Below are 23156 nucleotides of genomic sequence, written 5' to 3'. Positions count from 1 at the left end.
ATAGCTTTTTCTAGCAATTGGAATAAGCATGTTACAATGGCCTTTGAGGCCCTACAGGATATGGCCTCGACCTTCCTGATCTGCCTCGTCTCATATACTCATTACCTTAACCCACCTGCACAGACCACGTGCAGTCCTGCCCCAGGGAGTTTGTACTTGATGTTGCCTGGACATGCTCTTCCTACTGATCTTCATTCACCTCAAATATGCCCACCTCCACATTTCCCCTTACGTTTTATGTCATTACTGTGATTATTTTTCATATGACACTGTTGGAGATTATCATGTTCTTTTGACTTCTTATTTATATTCTGTCTCCCTCACTGGAGTAGATACTCAACCAGAAAAGAAACCTAGTGCCTCTTATTCTCTTTTGAATTCTCTGTGCCTAGCAGAGAGTATAGTTGCTATTTTTGAAACATTTGAGAGAATCCACTGAGCACTTTGTGTATGCTAGAGCAGTGGTATTCAAACTGTAGTGTAATAACACCAGGGTCTCTAGGACTCCCTTGGCATATGTCAGCATGCATACCTTTAAATGAATTAACTTCTCAGTCCTCAGTATATAGTTGTGATTTTTCCATACAGTTCCCTTGCTCAAGAAGCTTTTGAGATTGTCAGTTCATTTTCCTTACCTTGCCTTTCATACCCACTTAAAAAGGCAAACGTCATTTTTTTCTGAATATTTCTGGGATGCATTGACTGTCTGGTCTTTAAAAATCTCCAAGGTGTGGATCCTAGGTTTAATTCCTCAGAGAGTCTCTTGAGCATTTCTTCAGAATAATACTGGAGGAGATGGTGCCTTATTTCATAGACACAATATTTTGGTCATTCTTCTCTCTCCTTGTTCCACCTTCTCTCCTCCCTTTTCTATTTGATTCCAAAAATGACTAACAAGAATGTTGACTTGGAGTATTAATAGTTTTATTTGATGATTTCAACCTTTTCTTGTTCTGAAGACTGACTCTTCAATTGGCTGGTTGGTTTGACAGTAAGGATTGCATTTAAAAATGAATTTATAATGACATACATTTACATATCTTTTCCTTAAATGAGCTAAATATGCCGCTAGACAATATTAATGAAAATTTATTTAAAGCACATAGAGTGTGGAGAACATGCCACAAAAATACAACCTTTGCTGTATTTAAACAAGTGGAAAAATTGTTAGTGATTACCTTTTAAAGTATGATAAAGGTTATATAGATTTTCAATTATTTTAGTAAAACAAGTTTTAAATTATTGTGTTAGATAATGTGAACAACATAAAAGTATCCAAGGAATCAGCATAAAATACAGTTGAATAGAAGGAAACTAAAAGAGAGTTTGTCTTTCACATAGAATGTTAAGGTTCATTGCCTCCATCTTTCCTCGTTTCCAGACTACCAGTACAGGGTTTGTGGAGGGATATTACCCACTTTATCCAAATAGACACTGTCTTAGTTGTAGCTCACAGAGAAGCAAAAAACCCTGTTAAAAGAAAATTCTGGAAAGGTTGCTTATTCAATGGTTTTTCCCATTCGAGGCATTAAATTCTTGACAGATTTCTCTTTCAGACTCTGAAAATGTAAAAGTCGGATACACTACCTAATTTGCAATAATAAAATTAGATAACATTTATTGTGTGCCTACTCTGTGTTGGGCATAGGTCTAAGCACTTAACCACAGTAGCTCATTTAATCCTCATAATAGTTACCTATGTTATGGTAGGTGCTATTTATTTCTCCATTTCACATAGTGAAACTGAGGCTAAGAGGGAGATTAAGTAGTTTATCCCAAGTTAATGAGTGCAGAAGCCAGAAGCCAAACCCAGAAAATGTGGATCCATAAATTTAATCCACAGATTATACAGAACACTGGAATGAGATGTTAAATTATTTAGAAGAAGGTCAAAACGTACTTTGAGACAGTTGTGTCCTTCCTTCAGTAATTAATTTGTCATATGATTAAAGTATTAACATAGTGGTATATACTATCCATATATACTATATCTATATCTATATATCTATATATCTATATATCTATATATCTATATCTATATCTATATCTATATCTATATCTATATCTATATCTATCTATCTATATCTATATCTATCCATCCCATGTTCAAAGGCTGTTAAATTGCGTTGTTTACCCATATCGTCAGAAAAAATCACTTCTGTCGTGGTAAACAACCTGCTTCCCTATTTATAATGGTCTGGCCCTCTAGCAACTTCAGTGCAAAATTATAGCTAATTTATTTACAAACATCAGGTGGTCATAATAATCTGGCCACTCAGAGTATATAAAAGCCTAAGTGACTGTTTAACTGCTCGACCGCTCAACTGGTAGCTATTATGCGCAGTGACCAGCAGGGAGCAGACGCTTAATGCAGGAGCTTCCCCATAGTGGTCAGTGCACTCCCACAGTGGGAGCAGTGCTCAGCTGACCAATGGGCGCCAGACGCCGGGGTTATGGCTGGCGAGCACAGCTGCAGCTGTGCAAGTCTATCCCGCAGACACTCCCTGTGTGCGTCCCTCCCCTATCTGGACTGGGACTGGGTCAGGTCCAACGTCAGGAATGACTGGGTGCGAGCCCATAACCCCTTCGCAGTCATGGGTGCACTGGTATCGCCCTAGGATGGGTGCGTGGAGACCTCAGTGGAACAGAACCGAGCCTACAAAGCAGTGGCGGTGCATGTGCAGTGGGGCTGGGATGAGTGGGTGCAGCATGTCACCTGGTCTGGGCTTGGGCTCCTCCCCAGCCACCTGCCACTTCACGCACTACTATACTCCTTGGGGGATGTAGAACTGCCAGTTTCGGCTGATCCCCGCAGGCCAGGCAGAGGTACCCCACTGGTGCACAAATCCGTGCACTGGGCCTCTAGTATATATACATCCTATATTAAAAGAGAAACATGTAAATTGACCGTCCCTTCGCTATGCTCACCAGCCAATCAGAGTGAATATGCAAATTAACCCAACAAAGATGGTGGGTTGATATGCATACACAGGCGCCGCTGGGGGGAGAGCAGAAGCAGGAGAGCTGGCAGCTTGAGGGACGTGGCTCCCTTGGTCACTGGGTGGAGAGCAGAGCAGGAGAGCTGGAGGCTTGGGGGGCCGTGGCTCCCTCGGTTGCTCCCAGTGCAGGGAGCACCAGAAATTCTGGGAATATAGTTCTGATGGCAGCCCCAGGACTGGAAACAGAAGCCCAGAGTGCGGGGGAGCACCAGGAATGCTGGGAATTGTAGTTCTGGTGGCAGACGGATCTCCTTGACAACAGAGCAAAGTGAGCCTGGAGCAAGTTACTGTTGCAGTGGGGGGTGGAGGGAAAGCAAAGATGAGAGACATAAGTAAAATCAGAGTGTCTAGGAAAAATTAAAGGGAACATATCCTAAAACTTCCAGGAAATCTCCATCAATGAAGCAAAGAAAAAAAAAAAAGCCTTTATTATTCTGTGAGCAACAAACCAAACTGGGTTGGGGGTCTCAGACAATTCATTCATATGATTGCAAAGACAGACAGAAACGGCCAGATTGGAGAGGGCTCCCTGAGGGCTCCCAGATTGGAGAGGGTGCAAGTCAGGCTGAGGGGCCCGCCCCACCCCCCCGTGCATGAATCTTCATTCACTGGGCCCCTAGTCCTATCTAATAATAGACAAACATGGTAATTGACTGTACCTTCGCTATGCCTCCCATTGGCTAATCAGCAAGATATGCAAATTAACCGCCAACAAAGATGGCGGTTAATTTGCATACGTAGGCGGGAATCGGTGGAGCAAAGACTGAAGGCAGCTCCGGCTGGAGCAGCGAAGGCTTGAAGGCAGCTCCGGCCGAGCGAAGGCCTGGGTCCCGAGTGCCAGAGGAAAACTGGTGCCGGCAGCCAGGGGAAGGGAAGGCCTATTGCACGAATCTTTTTGTGCAACAGCCCTCTAGTATACATATATATAAAAGGCTAAGTGTCTGTCCTTCCCTCCAACTGGTAGCTATGACATGCACTGACCACCAAGGAGCAGATGCTCAATGCAGGAGCTGCCATGATGCGCACTGGCCATTTAAAAATAAATGACATACAGATACCCTGGACCTGGTGCTGACAAACCAACACTTGGCTTTCCCCAAGTGGGACACAGGTACCACGACCACCCCAGAGCAACAACCCACCAAATTGCAGCCAATGCTGCCAAGACCCCATGGTGCAAAATGTGGCCCACAGCCCAGCCCAGCCTGGAAATGGTCACTGTGGGTGCCAGCTAATGACGTCACATAGCAATACCCAGCTTCTTCTCCCTAGTGACTAGCCTCCTTGGAGTTTCTTTAGCCCAGAAACCCTACTTGCTTTATAGCCAGGTACAAACATTTTATAGTTCAGCCAAATATTTGTGAAGAGTTTTCCCATGCCTCATGTCATTTGATACTCATAGAAGTCCTGGAGTAGGTAAATAGGATACTCAGTAAAATCTTATTTTCTTTTCATTAGCAAGACAATGGAGATTTAGAGAGTTTAGAAACTTGGCCCAACTGAAAAGAAGTAAGAAATGGTGGAACTTGAAAGTGACTTCAGGTTTTCTCACTGTACAGAATATAGTCAAACACTGCTACAGTTACATATTTTACACTTTGCCCTCCCTGAGTGATCTACAGTAATAATCTGCTTCATGTTGATATTTACTGCTCTCACTTGTGACCCAACAAAATTTTTGCTGACAATTACTGAAAGAGAAGTTGGGGTGCTTCACTGGGCTGGAAAAAGTTTAGCTAAATCAGAAAGCAGGTCTAATTAAGCAAGTTTATTGTATTTCCACAAAAATTGATTCACACATGCACGATACATATAAATCTCTCACTGGCATAAATCGCACTCGTGTGTTTTGATCTTTCATTGTTGATTGTGAATTTGGTTGACACTTCTATGAAAGAGAAAGGGCAGATAGCAATATTAAATTATTTCTTCTATTTCCTTTCAATGTGCACAAATCTGTGCACCAGGACACTAGTATAGTATAAAATATATAAATAGTGTTCCAGTAGCATTATGTAGTTCCTCCACAAACAAAGCTAGGAGGGCACCCACTTTCTTTGTTATGCTTTCTTTTACCTGCTTTGTTTTTCTGAAAATTTTATTGTGAATCACACCCACTTATGTCATTTAATTCTCAGTCTTGGACATGAGACTGTTAGCTTAAGTAAGTCTGTGGGATGGCACAACCATTTCTGTCCTTCTCTCCCTGGCCCCCTCCTCTCTCTTGCAGTTTAACTCAACATTCTGCACATTCTTTGCTGGTGGGTGTATTTTTTTTGTTTTGTTTTGTTCTGAAGAATTAATATTCCTTGTGTCCTATTCTGATTAGAGACTCACTTAAAACTCCTCTTAATGACTTGGCAATAGATCTGTCATTGGAATACTGATTTGGAATACAAATGCACTCTCAATTACAAACTTGTAGGGTAGAGTAGTATTAAGGATATTATTATTTACCATCATATAATATTATTGTCACTATTACCCACTTTGTTGCACTCCCACAGAGTGATATCATTTCAAAATTTGTCTTTAGTATCAGAAAAACCTGGATTCAAATCTCAAATCTCATTTGTGACCCACAAAATTTATTTATTTATCTTATAACAAGAATATAATCTATATATATAAAAGGCCAGCTACCGGAATGCTGTAATTACTGGAACAACTGTTGCTATGATGCCCACTGTGGCCAGCAAACCGGCCTGATCAGGGGGTGGGTCCAGCCGGCCAACCTCCCGTGGCCGCTCCCCCCAACTGGTCCCACCCCCAATTGCTCTCCCCACCCCTATAGGCCTGCAGCCCCTACCCCCAGCCAGCCCCACCCCTGATCGCTCCTCCATACCACAATAGGGGGCAGGGCTGGCCAGCCAACCTCCTGCAGCCCCTCCCCATGGCCAGCCCCACTCCTAATGGGCCCCCACAACCCCGACTGTCCCACGGCCCCTCCCCCCAGTCAGCTCCACCCCTGATTGGACCCTCCGCTCCAATCAGGCAATCAGGGTCAGGGCCGTCCAGCCAACCATCCATGGCCCCTTCCCCAGGCCACTAGACCCTGATGGATTCCCCCTACCCCATTTGGGGTTGGGGCTGGCCCGCCCACTGCCCACAGCCCCTCCCCACAGCTGGCCCCACCCCCAACATCCCTCACCACCTTGATAGGCCTGTGGCTCCTCCCCCCAGCCAGCTCCACCTCAAATTGCCCCCCCCACCCCAATTGGGGATGGGGCCTGCTGGCCAATTGCTTGAGGCCCCTTTCCTCAGCCAGCCTATCCCTGATTGGGCCCAATTGGGGCAGGCCAGCTGGTCAACCTCCCACTGTCTCCTCCCGACAGGCCTGGCCCTGATCCTCCAATTACGGCCTGGCTGGCCGGACTTCACCTGTGCATGAATTCATTCACTGGGCCTCTAGTAATTATAATAATAGGATGAGAAATACGGTGTTTCAGGAGAGCTCTACAGATACCCTGGAACACCAAAGTGATGAGTGAATGGGTCCTAGAGCACATTAAGCCTGAAACATTGCTGGAGGTGAAAATGACTGACTGACACTGTTGTACTTCAGGCACATCATGAGAAGGCAGGGTTCTTTGAAAAAGACAATAGTTCTAGGGAAAACAAAAGGCAGCAGGGAAAAATGATGACCAAATATGAGATAGATTGACTCCATAAAAGAATCCGTAAGCATGATGAGTCTACAGGAGCTGAGCAGGGCTGTTGAGAGCAGGACATCACTCACAGGGTCACCAAAAGTGGGAGTTGACGCAATGGCTGGTAACAGAATACTATTTACAGTTATCTAACACAGTTGTTAGGAAGATTAAAGTGATGATAATTTATATACTCATTCTAGTCAATTTGTGACTAAGATTTTTTTTAAAGACCACACACAGGGGAAATGAGAAAACATTATGTTGATGTAGTTCCTTGAAAAATAAATTATATATTAAAGTTATACTAAAATGGGAACATTATTTAAATATATAGATATGTCAGATGCTTATAGAGCAAGGGTCTTTTTGCTTGTTTGAAATAAGTTTCTGACAGTGACAGTCTCTGCTGTCATTCAGTTGGGTTAGAGTTAATTCTATTATCAGGAACACTGAACTCTATAAATGTTAGTGCTACCACTTTTTTGTGTGTCTTTGTTTTTTTTTGTTTTTTGTTTTTTTTGTGTGTGTGTGTCTTTGAATGAGGTACTTAACCTCTCTGTATTTTGATTTCTTCATTCTCAAAAAGAAGTCCACCTTTTGAGGGGAATATTGCATAATTTTTGTGATTATCTAACCACTAAGCTGTATACCCACAACCAATAAATAATAATAATTAATAATAATAATAATAATAATAATAAGTAGTCCACCTTTCAAGTGTAAAATTTTATACAATAGTTGTTCACCAAGGCAGAAATCCTTAAGTGTTCCAAGATGCAGAATCTCCCTCTTGTGGCAACTCAAGTCAGGCACATTCCCCCTGCTACCAAGTATAGCTAAAACAGTGCATTTGGCTTAAACATAGGTTCTTCTCTCATGATTTCATTCTTAATAATTATTCTATCAAATAAACAGTATACAACTCAGTATAAACTAAATAACAGTCAGTCATTCCTTAGAGTGGTATTTGATGCAGGACTATAGTCTCATAAGAAGACAATTTAGTAAATTTATTAACAAAGTTTAAGGTTCTTGTGGTTTTTTTTAAAGAAAGAAATTCATTGAATTTATAATGTTCACTTTATTATAGTATATGTTATGTAATTCTGCTTAAAATAAATAAAATTTTAAGTGAAAGATCACTATAGGTAACAAAATGTACTTTAATATATTAAGTAAAATCTACTTTTAATTATACTTTATAGATCTAGAGTATATCTATTAATCATTGGGTTATTAGGCTTTTCTACCAATTTAAAATTTATCTCAATATAATTTAGAATAACTTTACTTTGATACTATATTATATCAGAGGATTTTATTTTCAAAATATGTTAAATATCGACCATGCCTCCTTTTCTAGATTCTAAAAACGAACTCCCTGTTCTATTTTATTAATTATAAACCATGATTTGGTTTATGATTTGGTCAAATTGATTGATTACATAAGCAAATACAATGTAAGAGGAAGAAACATATCATAATTCTAATTTTATCATGTAACACAGAGACTGCATTCCCAGATGTACTTTTGCTCTCTTTTCATAAAACACACTACATCTGTGATTGTTGTAATATTCTACAGAACATTATTTTTACCTTTCTATCTATGGAACTAGAGGCCCGGTGGATGGATTCGTGCACTGGTGGGTTCCCTCAACCTGGCCTGCTCCCTCTTGCAATCCAGGGGAACCGGCTGAAACCAGCAGTCTGACATTCCCCGAGGAATGTAGTAGTGCGCAAAGATGCACTCGGCTGCTCGGTAGCACTGCTGCAGAGATTGGAAAGGCTCACACTGCCACAGATGCACTTGTCAGTCGTGAGCCTGGCATATGTTGCCCATGAGTTGAGTGGTGCTCCCACTGTGGGAACGTACTGATCACCAGGGGGCAGCTCCTGCATTGAGCGTCTGCCCCCTGGTGGTCAGTGTGCATCATAGTTGACTGGTCATCTGGTGGTTCAGGCTTTTATATATATATAGTTTTATATATAGATAATACTGAACATAGTTTATTATTAACTTTGTACTGGGAAAAATGATATTCAGAATGACATTTTTTGATTAGATGTGTGCATGTGTGTTAGAGGGTGTATTCCTAAATTTCACAGATTGTATGGAAATCTATAATAATAAAAGCATAATATGTTAATTAGACTGGACGTCCTTTTGGACGTCCTTCTGGATGACCTTCCGGACGAGGCTGGGGCTTCGAGGGAAGCTCAGGTCCTGGGTGCCTCCTGGTAGCCAAAGGGATGCCCGGGTCCTGGGTGCTTGCTGGGGCTGTGAGGGAAGCTCAGGTCCTGGGTGCCTGCTGGTAGCCAAAGGGAAGCCCGGGTCCCGGGTGCCAGAGGGAAGTCCTGATCCGGGTGCCAGAGTGGGTATTTGGTGCCAGGTCGCAGACCTTTCTGGGAGATGGAGCCGGGGCTGGGCGGTAGGTGGAGATTGCGAAGGGCTCACCCATGGACATGCGTGGGTGTTGGTCCTTGGGCTGGACCTCACCAGCACTTGGTTTTGAGATGGGGGCTGGCCCAGGCAGTACGTTTGTGAAGCACCTCTGGGGTGTTTCTTGAGCCTGCATCCGGAGACCCAGAGGGCAATAGGTAAGGGGTGTGGTGCAGCCGCAGGGTCTGAAGGAAGAGTTACAGTGGCCAGCGATGGCTGATCCATGGTCATTCCAGCTACACCCCCACCACCCGGGCTTTGGGACTGCAGTCTGTTTGCTGGAAATTGTGCCTGCCAGAGGTGGCAGAGGCTCCTGCGCCTGGCTTCTCGCTGTGGGAGTGCACTGACCACCAGGGGGCAGCTCCTGCACTGAGCGTCTATCCCCTGGTGGTCAGTGCGCGACTGGTCATTTGGTCGTTCAGGCATTGCGCTGGCTTTTTGTATATATAGATTGAGTTTAAAGACAATAGTTAAAAATGACAAATACAGTATTCTGTTTTAAAAATAATTCTGATAGAATTTGTAGTCCATGCCAACACATAGAATGGAAATTAGCATATTCTTTAACATGCCTCCATTAGCATTATAAAGGATACAACTACAACGGTATTTATCACAGAAACAAAGCAGGAATGATTTTCAGACAGACTCATTCCTTTCTTTTCTTTTCACCACACCAATGCTGACTTTCTATGATATTGATTTAAGTTTATACTTATATTGATCCAGTTTATAAATGAACTGGAGCATACATCGAAAATGTTGGATTTTATATTACTGCCAATGCTGATTTATATTATCAGGTGTTCATATTTCTGATGACATAGACACAGACACATATACACATAATTATAAATATTGACTGTAGCCACATTTAAATTTAACCTGCTAACAGGTATTTTAACTTTCATTTAAAAATTATTTTCCTTTGGTTTTGGTATCTTTTTATATTGCCATATGATAATATTTTAATTTCTTATTTATATTTCTGTCTTTGACCACGAGCTATTCTATGCAATGTTGTAAATAAAATTTAAAAAGTAAGTGACAGATATTTACAACATATAATAGTACAAAGATATGCTATCATCTGTATATACCTTTTGCACTAGTATATTTCTTACAAAGCATTGTATATGTTCTACTGTTCCAAAACCAATGAGCAAAAACTATTGAAAAAAATAATAAATTTGAATTGAAATCTATGAATCTGAATTACCTTTAAAATATAAGCTCTCTCTATGTATGTATAAGTTAAATACCAAAAATATTTTATTTTTTAATTATTGTTTAAAATTTTCAAGTGAAGAATTAGTCTTTCTTCAATTCTAAAGGCAATTTATTTTTCTAAGATACTAATATTTAGTATTTAACTTTCAAATGTAATTGAAGACTTTTATTTTTCATTACATAAAGGACTTTGTGATATTTTATATAATTAAATGCTTAATGAATCTTAAATTGGCTCTGAAAGTTAAAAAAAAAAAATTGACTTTGAGGAAGATCTCCTCCACCCTCTGCTGATAGGTAAACGCAACTGCAGGGTATTTGTTATGAAGTTCGTCCTTTATTTTTCCTTTCTTTTTTAAATTCATCTTTATTAAATTGTAAGGCATTTTAATATTTAGTAAACAAATAAACTATTATAAATGTCTCAAAGAAGAATGAATTTGGATCAAGCAAATATAAAACTAACCTGTCTGTTTAGTTTACTAGCCTTGAAAAAAATGGTATAATGGCATCAATTTATTATTAATGACAAGAAGTCATAGCTACAAGCTTCCAAATCATTATATAACTCAGATTTATTAGTCAACTGTATAAAGTAATCTATGGTGGTTTAATGTTTGTACTATGGAAATACTAAAACATTAAAAAAAATTGAGAAAAACTTGACTTAAAACATTTGTGTCTGACATCACTGTCAATATGTAGAGGTGAATTATGTAGTAAAGAAATACTTAAATATTTTTTAATGAGGAGGAAATAGCTTTTAATAGTGAGACTAAATAGCATTCCAGCTGTTAGAAAAGTAAATCTCAATTCATAAGCAGATTCTGTTTGGACTGACAGTCACATAAAACATGAATTTCAATATTAAAAATGTAGGTTCATGAAAAATACAAAGTCTTTTTTTTTTTTTTTAATTAAATCTTTATTGTTCAGATTATTACATTTGTTCCTCTTTTTTTTTCCCCCCATAACTCCCCTCCTCCCAGTTCCCGCCCCACCCTCCGCCCTCACTCCCCACCCACTGTTCTCATCCATAGGTGCACGATTTTTGTCCAGTCTCTTATATTATTGTAAGGATTTTTACATTTCATCAGTTTTACTTATTTAAACATATTATATTAAAATATAAAAAATGAAGGTTTTGATAAAACAATCAGAATTGATATTTGTATTTGTCATACTTGGTCAAATTATTTTTAGAAAAAGCATTTTTCCACGTGCTCATTCTCTTTCTTCCAGCAAATATTTTAAATTTTCTGTGTACTCTTCAAATTACTTTTAAAACAATGATATGCCTATATCCTTCAACATTATGTACTTTTTGATAGGGCACATATTTTTATTGTACCTTTATTTAAAATTTTAAAAGTTTTAATTATGAAAGTAATTCATGAATTTTCTCATTGTTAAGAGTTTATATTACATACTAGAGGCCTGTTGCATGAAGACATTCGTGCAATAGGCCTTCTCTTCTCCTGGCTGCCGGCACAGGTTTTCCTCCAGTACCCGGGACCCAGGCCTTCGCTCCAGCTTGAGCCGCCTTCAGTCTTCCGTCTTTGCTGCTCCGGCTCGCCTTCAGTCTTCCCTCCGCCGCTTGGAGCCTACCTATGCAAATTAACTGCAATCTTTGTTGGCAGTTAATTTGCATATCATGCTGATTAGCCAATGGGAGGTGTAGCGAAGGTACAGTCAATTACCTTGTTTGTCTATTATTAGATAGGATAGCAGTGCTGTCCCTACTGAAGACAATCCCCAATACTAATGCCCTCTTCAAGGATAACCACTGTTCACACATCCTTTCATATCTTTTTCCTATGCATTTACACATTGCTTGTTCATGTTCTTTACACATTTATTTTTCCTTTCGGATTGTCTTTCTCTTATTGATTAGTAAAAGTTATTTATATATTCCAGTTATCAATTATTTGACTGTTATGTTTCAAATATTTTTTCCCATTCCTTGGAGAAGTCTATAGATGGTTGACTGGCTGGGGATACAAGGACCAGCCACTCTCTCAAGAACTCAATTAGTGCTCCACTTCAATGGGATCAGTCTGAGGCTGGTCTCCAAATCTTTGGTTAGATTTTCCCCCATCCTATCATGCCTTCTTTCCTCACATTCCCCTGAGAGTTGTTCTGTAATAAATTGCTTCAACATGAATCCTTTGCTCAGGCTCTGCTTCTAGAAAACCTAACTTAGAAAATTGTAAGAAAAATTTTCCCCCAAAATAGTATTTAAAATAGCAAAATAAATTACTCCATGTAAGGTATGTGTATAAAAATAATGTAGCCCTAACCAGTTTGACTCAGTGGATAGAGTGTCAGCCTGTGGACTCAAGGGTCCCGGGTTCGATTGCGGTCAAGGGCATGTACATTGGTTGCGGGCACATCCCCAGTAGGGAGTGTGCAGGAGGCAGCTGATCGATGTTTCTCTCTCATCAATGTTTCTAACTCTCTATCCCTCTCCCTTCCTCTCTGTAGAAAAATCAATAAAATATATTAAAAAAATAATAATGTAATTTTTGTTATTAACAAACATATATACTTCTAGATGTGTGCTACCATCTTTAAAGTGGTATATTTGTTATATTGATATTGCTCAACAAAGTTAACAAAGTCATCATTTGAGAATAATATTCAGGGTCTGAGACACAGTCTTTGAATATTTATAGTGTTTTCATTTATTTGCTCCTTGAAGTCTGGATTATCTGGTTGAAAATTAAAAACTAAGACTGAGTAATTAAACTCAATATTTATTTAATAAAAAATTGGCCCTTGACCGGTTTGGCTCAGTGGATAGAGCATCGGCCTGCAGACTGAAAGGTCCCAGGTTCCATTCCAGTCAAGGGCATGTACCTTGGTTGCGGGCACATCCCCAGTAGGGGGTGTCCAGGAGGCAGCTGATAAATGTTTCTCTCTCATTGATGTTTCTAACTCTCTATCCCTCTCTCTCTCTGTAAAAAGTCCATAAAATATATTTTTTTAAAAATTGAACTGAACTTATAGTCAGGACGGACACCAACATGGTCAATAATATTTTGGGTCAAAAACAAGCCATGGTTGAATGAGATTGTAAGAGATAATTTAAGATGTGTTTGTAATATTGACTACATCACTATTTATTCAGTGATATAGATTAGATGATAGATAGACAGATAGATGTCCTAATTCCAAGCCTCATCCTATATAGTATAAACCTAATATGCTAAATGTCTGGTCGTCTGTTCAACCAATCAAATCATAATATGCTAATGAGATGCTAAGGTCGCTCAACCGCTTGCTATGATGTGCACTGATCACCAGGGGGCAGGCGCTCTGACCGGTAGGCTAGTTTGCTGCTGGCATCCGGCCGATCGGGACTGTGCAAAATGGGCCAGACATGTCCTGGAGCCCTCCTGTGTTCCCTCCCCAGCTGGCCAACCTCCTGAGTCCCTCCCTGACCCTGATCATCCACTGGTGGGATCCCTCAGACTGGCCTGCACCCTTTCACAATCTGGGACCCTTCAGGATATGTCAGAGAGCCAGTTTTGGCCCAATCTAGCAGGCCAGGCTGAGGGGACCTTCCCCCCCCCCCCCCGCCCCCCCCATGCATGAATTCGTGCACTGGGCCTCTAGTTTACATATACTATTACTGCTCGAATTACCTTTCTGTACTGTTCATGATTGACTCAGGAAATGATAGTATTAGTTTACCAGTAGACACAATTAGAAATTCTAGCTGAGAGAGGTTGGTGAAGTTATCAGCTAAATTAAAATACATATGCTGCGAGACAGTAAACATTGTAAATTGTTCCTCATAAGTAAATTATAGTTGTTAAGCACTTACCATGTGCTCAACCCTGTTCTAAGTCCCTTTTTGCATTTACTTATGTGTTCCTCATATAATCTCTTTAAGACCATGCAACTATTATTCTCAGGCTCAGAGTGTAAGTAACTTTTTAAGCCATTCAACTCTTATGAGTTGAGATGAATTCAAATCTAGATATTCTTTCATCAGAATCCACATTCTTAACAGTTATACATTCATTTGTGTAAAAATACCAGGATATATAATATTCCTAAAATATAAATGTTTTCTCATTATTTACCTAAGCCTAGTCACATGTAGATATGGTGTTTAAATTTCTTTCTTCTGTCACTAGTAACTTCTGTCAATCTCTGGCTAAAATCTAGTCTTTCTTTATTTCTCTTTTGTCTCTTCTGGTCACTAAAGAACTAAGATCATATCTGGATGGGTCTCAAGGTGACGTGTCTTGTTAAATATGTATCATGGCTCATGTCCTTCCATTAATTCAGACAAGGAACTCATCTGCCTCCCTAAATTCTGCTAGAATAATCTCTCTGAAATGTATTCTTCTTTCCTGTGGTAACAGTTCCCATTATCATGCTAATTTGGCATCCCTTTTACTTATGAGATTAATTTATACAGATTTGATCAGGGACAATCATCTCTGCTTACATATCACCTTTAGAGTCAAATCATTTTTAGTAGTCACATAAAAGTAGACATTTATGATGTAATAAGTTATTTATTTGGATTATTTTCTTGTTTATTTCAAAATAACAGTATACTCAATGTGGCTAAATTATATGCAAATATAATACTTTGTTAATTAAACAATCCAGTCAATTATATGATTTCTCACTCTTTCTACCTTAGGCTGACAATCTAATTCTCTTCCCTGTAACCAATCACCCACATGATCATGATCAGTCATCCTTTTAATGTGTCTCATATGGTCCTCACTGACCCTCCTAGCTGAAATGATCCTTCCTCATGCTGTGAAGTGATTTATCTGTTAAAAATGCTTTCATTAGTTCCCGATTAATTTAAGAGAAAACAATAAGACATTTTGGAAAAACATTTAAGGAAAAATTATACCATAAAGTATAAGGATGTTGAAGTGAAATTGCATGGTTTTTGTAATAGAAAGAGTCTGGAAGGCTTTCCAGCTAAACACTAACCACCTAACAGGTGTGAGCCTCATTTAAATATGTGGCTAAATGACATAATTAGATAAGATTGTTTTGAGAATTTCTTCAAGCTTTTATCCTATATAATTGTAATAAAAATTGATCAATGCCCTTTGGTATATTTACATATGATTTATTTTCTTTCTTTTTTTATTTTTTGCCATCATTTTCTTAATGTTGAAAAATTGTTAGCTAGAGAGTGTTTGGTTTCTGTGAGTTTTCTTTCTTCCATTTTATCATGTATCATAGGTTTTCTTTTCAGCATGGTCATTTAGGCTTTACTGGATTATTTTCTGAAATCTTTTCTGAAAAAGAGTAGAACTGGGACAGGATGTATTTCATGCAACATTTCTCACAAATATAGATCATTGTTTTTAAAGTCCAATAAAAGTGTATACTTTGCGGAGATTCATCATAAGGGAATAGAATACTGATCTCAATTTAAATTTACTTATCTCCTTTCCCCCAATAGTTTTAATGATTTTTTTTTAAATTAGAGGGTTTGGGACAGATTTGAAAAGTAGCTCATTATCATAATCACTCTATGTAAGTGCTGCACCACCATGACGCTTTTGCTTGAATGCATTTCCTCAGAAAGAAATTGAAAATATACTCTATACCAGACAGAGTGTTAGGTTTGTATGTTGTGCCTTCTTATCCTTACAAGAAATCACTACAAAATAATTGTTAACTATGTTCTAGTTGATGTTACTAGTATGTGGCAGAACTTGGAGTTGAAACTATATTATTATTATATTTTTGCTAATTGCATGTGTGTATATTTATTTATTTTTTGCTAATTGCATGTGTATGTCTTGTTTAGTTTTGCTTTTTTCATAAAAATACCATCAGTTTGGGGAGAGAAACAAACCAAATGGACATCAGGTGACTCTTTATCACCTTGGGCTCACAGTGGAGAAATATGAGGGTTGTCAAAATTCTAAGGAAATGTTCGAAAAATATTGGGAAAGGAAAGGGTGAAGGTTTTTTTTTGTTGTTGTTGTTGTTTTTTTTTTTTTTGCTTTGCTTCTGTTACTTGCACAGAAAGATATATCTGTTTATATATATGAGAATCAGTTTCCAAGATGATATCTCTGAAACAATGCAAGGTTGTGTTATGCCTTTGGATAAGGCCTTTGGAATCATGGAAGTCTTTTTTCAGTATTTCTAACTTCTTTAATGTATTTCATTTATACTCTAATTTTAAATAGCTGACATAGTAGCAGTTCATATAACTCCTTAAATTATAATCCATATCTTCCTCAACCATACCAAACAAGAAATTCCCCTCTCCTTTTATTCAGAATAGATCCACCATATAATGTTGTACTCTGTTTAGAGCAATGATAGTGTTTGTTAAGAGATTACTGGATAAAATACTTTCTGGGAGTTTTTTTGTTAAATTCTGATACTAAAGAATAAAGGAAACAATTTCTTCAGTTGAGATCACACTGAGTTTCACACCACTTCTAATAGGGTCAGTATGCATCTGTGTAGTGATATTGCCTACAAGTCAGTATTTTTGCTTATTTATACAGCTTAAAAGGTATAATTAGAGGACACTCTTTTTATATGAAGAATGTGCTTTTCTGAAGAATATAATATTTATGGTTGTAAAGACCCCTGGACAATGGGAAGGTCTAGTCCAATCATATATTTTTAGGACCTGTTATGCTTAAAGTGGCTAAGACTTCTGAACCAAGAAATATTAGAGGAGAATTGTGAAAAATTTGTCTATTTTATCTGATTTGGAAATCTGTTTTAAAAATATGAAAATATATACAAATTTTGCTAAGGAATTAAAGGTAATTTTTATTTATGATAAAATTATAATAAAAATAAAATTAACATGTAATGTTATATTGGTTTTTAATTAATAATTGAAGTTGATGTGGTGCTCGTGCTTCCAGACCATGTGTGCACACCCTTCTACGTAGAAGTAAAGATGTTTGCCTTGCAAAAATAAAAAATAATTGAAGTTGATGTGATGATATATTCTTTTATTAAACATGTTTAGCATTGTATTTTTATACATTGGCAGCTTTTAGATTATTAAATAATATTACAGCTTGAAAAGCTTTCAACTCTAAAAGTCATAATTCAGCATAAGTAACTGCAAATTATAGCATTTATTTATGGTGGTGAGACAGCAGATGTTTGTTTATATTTGAAATACTGATGTGTTCAAGATGAAGCTTCAGTTTGCAAAATCCACCAATTCTATAGGTATTAATTGTGTATTATACGCAGCATTGGAGTCTCAAAGCAAAGCAGCGATGGCCTTTGCTACTTAACAAACTTATGGTAAATAGTGAAGTCAGATTAATAAACAGATTCTTACTTTATAAAGTGATATTTTAGGATTCATAAAGGAGTAGTATATCTGAAATGGAGAAGGGTGGGAAGGGGCTCAGTGATGGCGTCCTGGAATGAATGATGTCATGGAAATAGGACTATTGCCACATCAGGTCCTAGGAAGGGCATGCCAAGGAGGTGCACCCACATCTGCAAATGACCAGAAGGTGAAAGTGGGCAGAAAATGGAAACTATAATCAGTGTAATTGGAGAGTAAAGTGGGAGAAGTGGAATAATGAATTTGGAGATGTAGCTAGCATCCAGACCTTAAAGAGTCTCTCTAAAAAAATGTTGATAATTACAAACTACAGATATTTGATCTGTCTCTTGTTTAGCTGGAAAGCTCTCAGTAGGAAATAAAGAACTTAATTTAAAAGACTATCAGTAGACAACGTAAAATCTAAAGAATTATTGTCTCTAATATATTTTATGTTCACTCCATATCATTCATTCAGTGTGTAAATATCTCTTAGTATCTCTCTGATGTTTTACTTAAGTAAATTATGAATATATATTAGTAGCCTAAATGGTTTTTTTTGTACCCAATGGGAACCTGGTCATTTTCGTTAAATACTTAGGAAGAGGAGTAATTATTATAATATTTTTTCTGAATTTTTATTAGTTAAATTTTTTGAATACTTACTAAAGAAATATGGAACTGAGTCACTCTTTTGTTTTTAAATGATGATACAAATGCAAGAAATAATTTTTAAAAGGCCAATAAATATTTCAATATACATAAGTTCTTATATTGTATCAATACAAATGATAAATATCTTGCCATTAATGCATTGAAGGCCATAGGTTCACCACCAGCTGCAAATCATTATGGTTGATAATGCTCTAATGAGAGCAACATCTTCACTGGGCATTTGATGGAAATAAATCTTGCATGTAAATGAAAAATCACAGCTGAGAATGATGTTAATTAAAGCATTATTAAGAGTGAAATTATGAAAAAATATTATATTTTATATCCATTTTGAAAAATTTAAGCTGGGAAGAAAATGAGATATTTTTGATTTGTGAAAGATTTCAAGAGCTAATGTCTGTGTTTATATGTTAAGCTCTCTTCACCCAAAGCCTTATAAGAATACTTAAATATATTGGAAGTGGTTCATACACAGTTTAATTTAAATTAAAATTCAGTGAGTACAATTAAAAATCATCCTGAAAACCAAATAATGCAAAACTGTTACTTTTTTTATTATTTGGGACAAAATATTAAATATATATGAATGCATATCTGAAAGAGAAAATATTTTCCATTATTGTCACATACCTCTTTAAGGACATGAGAACATTTTGCTTTCTCAGTCTCATATCAGTAAAGATGATAAAATGGAGGGCTTGTCATTTTATGTGTATTGGTTATTGTTTCGTTTTGGTTGCAAAAAGCAACAAAATGAAATAGAGCCTTAATCAAGTTGACAAAGGGAGCATGTACATTATAGTTAAGGTATTAAGTGAAATTTAGAGACAAAGCAAAACAAAACAGGAACCATGTTATGATACATTATGAAAACTAGCGAAAAATAGCAGTCACCAGAATAGCAACATTGGCCATACAACCAGGAATCCTGAAATGGAAGCGTGTCTGGGCCTTGCCTTTTCACTCTAGTGAAAGCAGTACAAGCCATGCTGATTATGAGCTGATCCTGTAGTTAGGTAAGGCTTAGCTTCTTATTCCTGCTTTACCACTTATTAACTGAGTGACATTAGGCAAATCATCTTTCTGCTATAAAATGTCCATAGTAGTATTATCTACTTCTCCACTCAGAAGCATTAAAAGAGATAAACTGTGTAAAAGTACTCAGTACATCATAGTTGAACATCTACGCTCTCCTCTTCCTTCTCCATCATCAGTACTCTGATGTTAATATGATTCAGAATTTTCCATGCTTCTCCTCTCAGTCTGTTTTCTTGCCTGTTTTATTAGCTTTCAATCAGGTCTTGTCTTCAACTCATAGTTGTGGTTTCTTCATAACTTTATCTTGCTTATAACCCCACACTATATTCTTTTGTGGTTTAGTTGCCTCTGCCAATGTACTTAGTATCTCTAAATGTCCTAAATCAAACTCCAAGAGGAAGAATGCATCCTCATTGTTTATCCTTTGAGTGGAGCCTCTAATATCAGCTTATACCTTAGGCTGGTCTGTGATTATATTAAGTTCAGGTGAATAATGTGTTGAAACCCATGGTCTACCTAGTGCTGGCTAACAGAGGCAGTGGTGGGACATTTTACCCAGAGGGCAATGATCATGGCTGCCACATGCCTACTACATCTAAACAAATAGACATAAAAAGTTAAGATTCAACGGTTTACCAGAGTATGTACTAGTTAGAGTATGTAGAACCAGAGTATGTAGTAAGGCTGGCTCTTGAATAATGATCTTGTGTCTCCCAACCCAATACTTTTTTGAATGGACTTTAAATATTCTGGGTATTCATGAAATTTTTGCAGCATCATAAAGTTGCTATGTAAAATATTCTCTAATGTTGCCACTTATAAATTTTTAATAAAATCCTTAAGTATCAGAATTTTAGTATTTATTGTTTTAATATAAACATAATTATATTTTGTGTCTTGAACAATTATTTATTTCAAAATGGCTTATTTATAATTGAATTCTATTGACTTGTTCTTTTTGTCTTAACTTTTCCCAGGCTGCTAAGTTGGCTATCACAGTGCAAGCTTTGGGGTCCCAATGGGGGACTCTGGATCAAGACGATCTACCCTGGTCTCCAGGTTGCCAATATTCAGAAGAAGTATCAGCAGAAGACATGATTCTCTTCCTTCTTCACCTTCCTCCAGTAATACAGTTGGTGTCCACAGTTCCTCTCCTTCCAGCACGAACTCAAGCTCAGGTAGTACAGGTAAACGCAGGAGCATATTCCGAACTCCTTCCATTAGCTTCCACCATAAGAAGGGGAGTGAACCTAAGCAAGAACCTACCAACCAGAACCTTAGTATTTCAAATGGTGCTCAAGCTGGTCACAGCAGTATGCAAAAACTGACTTCAGAAGAACATATTAAAACCAGGGGAAGACATTCTGTTGGTTTTAGTAGTTCAAGAAATAAGAAGATAACAAGATCTTTGACAGAGGATTTTGAAAGGGAAAAGGAGCACTCAACTAATAAGAATGTCTTTATAAATTGCTTAAGTTCTGGCAAAAGTGAAGGGGATGATTCTGGATTCACCGAAGAACCAACTCGCCGTTCCGTTAAGCAGTCAACAAAGAAGCTGCTTACTAAATCCTTTTCCTCTCACTATAAATTTTCTAAGCCAGTTCCACCGAGCCAGTCCACTTCATTGGTACAGCAGTCTGAATTCTCATTGGAAATTACACAGTTCCAAGAGAGAGAACCTGTATCAGTAAGAGCTTCTCCATCTTGCTCTGTGGATGTAACAGAACGGGCAGGAAGCTCTTTACCATCTCCATTGCTTTCTGCTGATCTTACCACAGCTCAGACCCCTTCAGAGTTTTTAGCCTTGACTGAAGATTCTGTCTCTGAAGCAGATGTATTTTCTAAAAGTGGAAGCATGGCATCCCACTGTGACAACTTTGGCCACAATGATTCTACCTCTCAGATCTCTCCCAACCCTGCTGCTGTTACAAAGGCAACAATAGATCGTATAGGAACTGTTCCCTGTGCAATTATGTCTCCTGGGAAATATAGGTTAGAAGGTCGATGTAGCACTGAATCTAATTCCTTACCAGAAACCTCTGCTGCTAATCAGAAGGAAGTGTTATTGCAAATCTCTGAACTCCCTGTTACAAATGGGAGTGACTTAGAGAATCACCTATCAGCAGATACTCAAGGAGAAGAGCATATGGTATTACAAAACGGTGATACAATGTTGGCAACAAGCTCCCCAAGGAAACTTGGATTTTATGAGCAACATAAAGCAATAGCTGAACGTGTTAAAGGGATTCATCCTATATCAGATTCAAGGATAATACCTTCTTCTGGTGATCGTCATATTTTTAACAAAACATATGGATATGATGCAAATCCTGCCAAAGGTATACTGATTTTCTTTGTATAAATTATAATTTTTATTATAATTATTCAATTTTCTTACTCCATGTAATTAATTGAAACCACATTTTTCTTTTTTTACTCTAATATTCTTTCCTGTTCATAATTTGAAATTTGTTCACTATTTGATCTTAAGCTTACATTTTGCTAAAAATATAATTCAGCAATATTACTCATTTTTCTTAGTTGTGTTATCCAAAATCTGACCCTCAGAAGAAAGTGGAAGAAAACAAATTTTACTTTACATGTGGTTTTATCTAAAGCAAGGATTGTCTTTTTTAGAGTTTATGGTGGAATATTGGTATTTCTTAATTATTGTAATGAATATATCCCACTACTACTACTACTACTACTACTACTACTACTACTACTACTACTAGTTCTCCCAACATTGAAAGATTTTTCTGTCCCACTCACTGTCCTGTGCTCTTTAGATACATTCATTCATTTAGTCTTCAAGTCATTGAAATCACTCCTCTTGTTGTAGCACACTGTACAGGCAAAACAGTTGGAGCACAGGTAGGATAAGTAATGTGTCCAAAGTTAGAAATTGTATGTAATTGTTCTGGACACAAACCCCATGAAATAGGCACTAGTATATTTCCCAGTTAACAAACGTGAAAACTAAAATCAAGAGACCATAGAGCTGGTAAGAACGGGCAGGAAGCTCTTTACAATCTCCATTGCTTTCTGCTGATTTTACCCCAGCTCAGACACCTTCAGAGTTTTTAGTGTTGACCGAAGATTCTGTGTCTGAAGCAGATGCATTTTCTAAAAGTGGAAGCATGGCATCCCACTGTGACAACTTTGGCCACAGTTACCGCTATCTCAATCCAAAGCTCAGGTCCTTAATGGCCAGGCTATAAGGCAAATATGACCCGGGCTCTTTCTAAAACATTAAGAATAATAATACTAAAATATAAAATAAGATTTATAAGTCAAATTGTATATTATAATGTTATGAATTATGACATTATATGATTTATCTAACTAGTCCCTCCATGATTATGGATATTTTAAACTTTTAAATCCATGAATTAATTGTTTAGTGATATAATTATATAGCTTAGTGTTTTTTTTACATTTGATGAGATCATTTTTATGTATCTGCCAACTTTTTTGTTTTGTTTCTATTCATTTTGTCCATTCTGCATGTTTATAATTATAATATGAAATAAAATTATCTGACATAGTGAAGCTGTGCATAAGTTATCCTCAATATATTCCTTTAAAAACATTGTAAAAATTAAAGGAACATTGTGAAATACAAAGGAAATAATTGCTTCTACTCTGTCAGAATTATCAAATATTGACATTTTAGCATTTTATTTCCAGACTTTTAGCTATAACTACATTTAAAAAATTATAGGAATTATTTTTAAGTGAATTTACTAGATTACATTGGTTAATAAAACCATACGGGTTTCAAGTGTACAACTTAATAAGACACCATC

General features: G+C 37.4%; 1 protein-coding gene across 4 annotated transcripts in view; it reads left to right on the top strand.

The window, feature by feature from the left end:
- Positions 1–23156, top strand: part of CCSER1 (coiled-coil serine rich protein 1) — a 1185560-nt gene that overhangs the window by 130865 nt on the left and 1031539 nt on the right. For all 4 annotated transcript variants that reach the window (XM_059665408.1, XM_059665417.1, XM_059665424.1 and 1 more), the window contains exon 2: positions 20325–21686. In XM_059665408.1, the coding sequence (XP_059521391.1) occupies positions 20366–21686 (1321 nt within the window). In that variant the 5' untranslated portion in view covers positions 20325–20365. The remainder of the gene's footprint in view (positions 1–20324; positions 21687–23156) is intronic.

The sequence above is a fragment of the Myotis daubentonii genome, chromosome 1, assembly GCF_963259705.1.
Source record: "Myotis daubentonii chromosome 1, mMyoDau2.1, whole genome shotgun sequence".
Taxonomy (NCBI): Eukaryota; Metazoa; Chordata; class Mammalia; order Chiroptera; family Vespertilionidae; genus Myotis; species Myotis daubentonii.
This window is presented reverse-complemented; position numbering and strand designations above follow the sequence as displayed.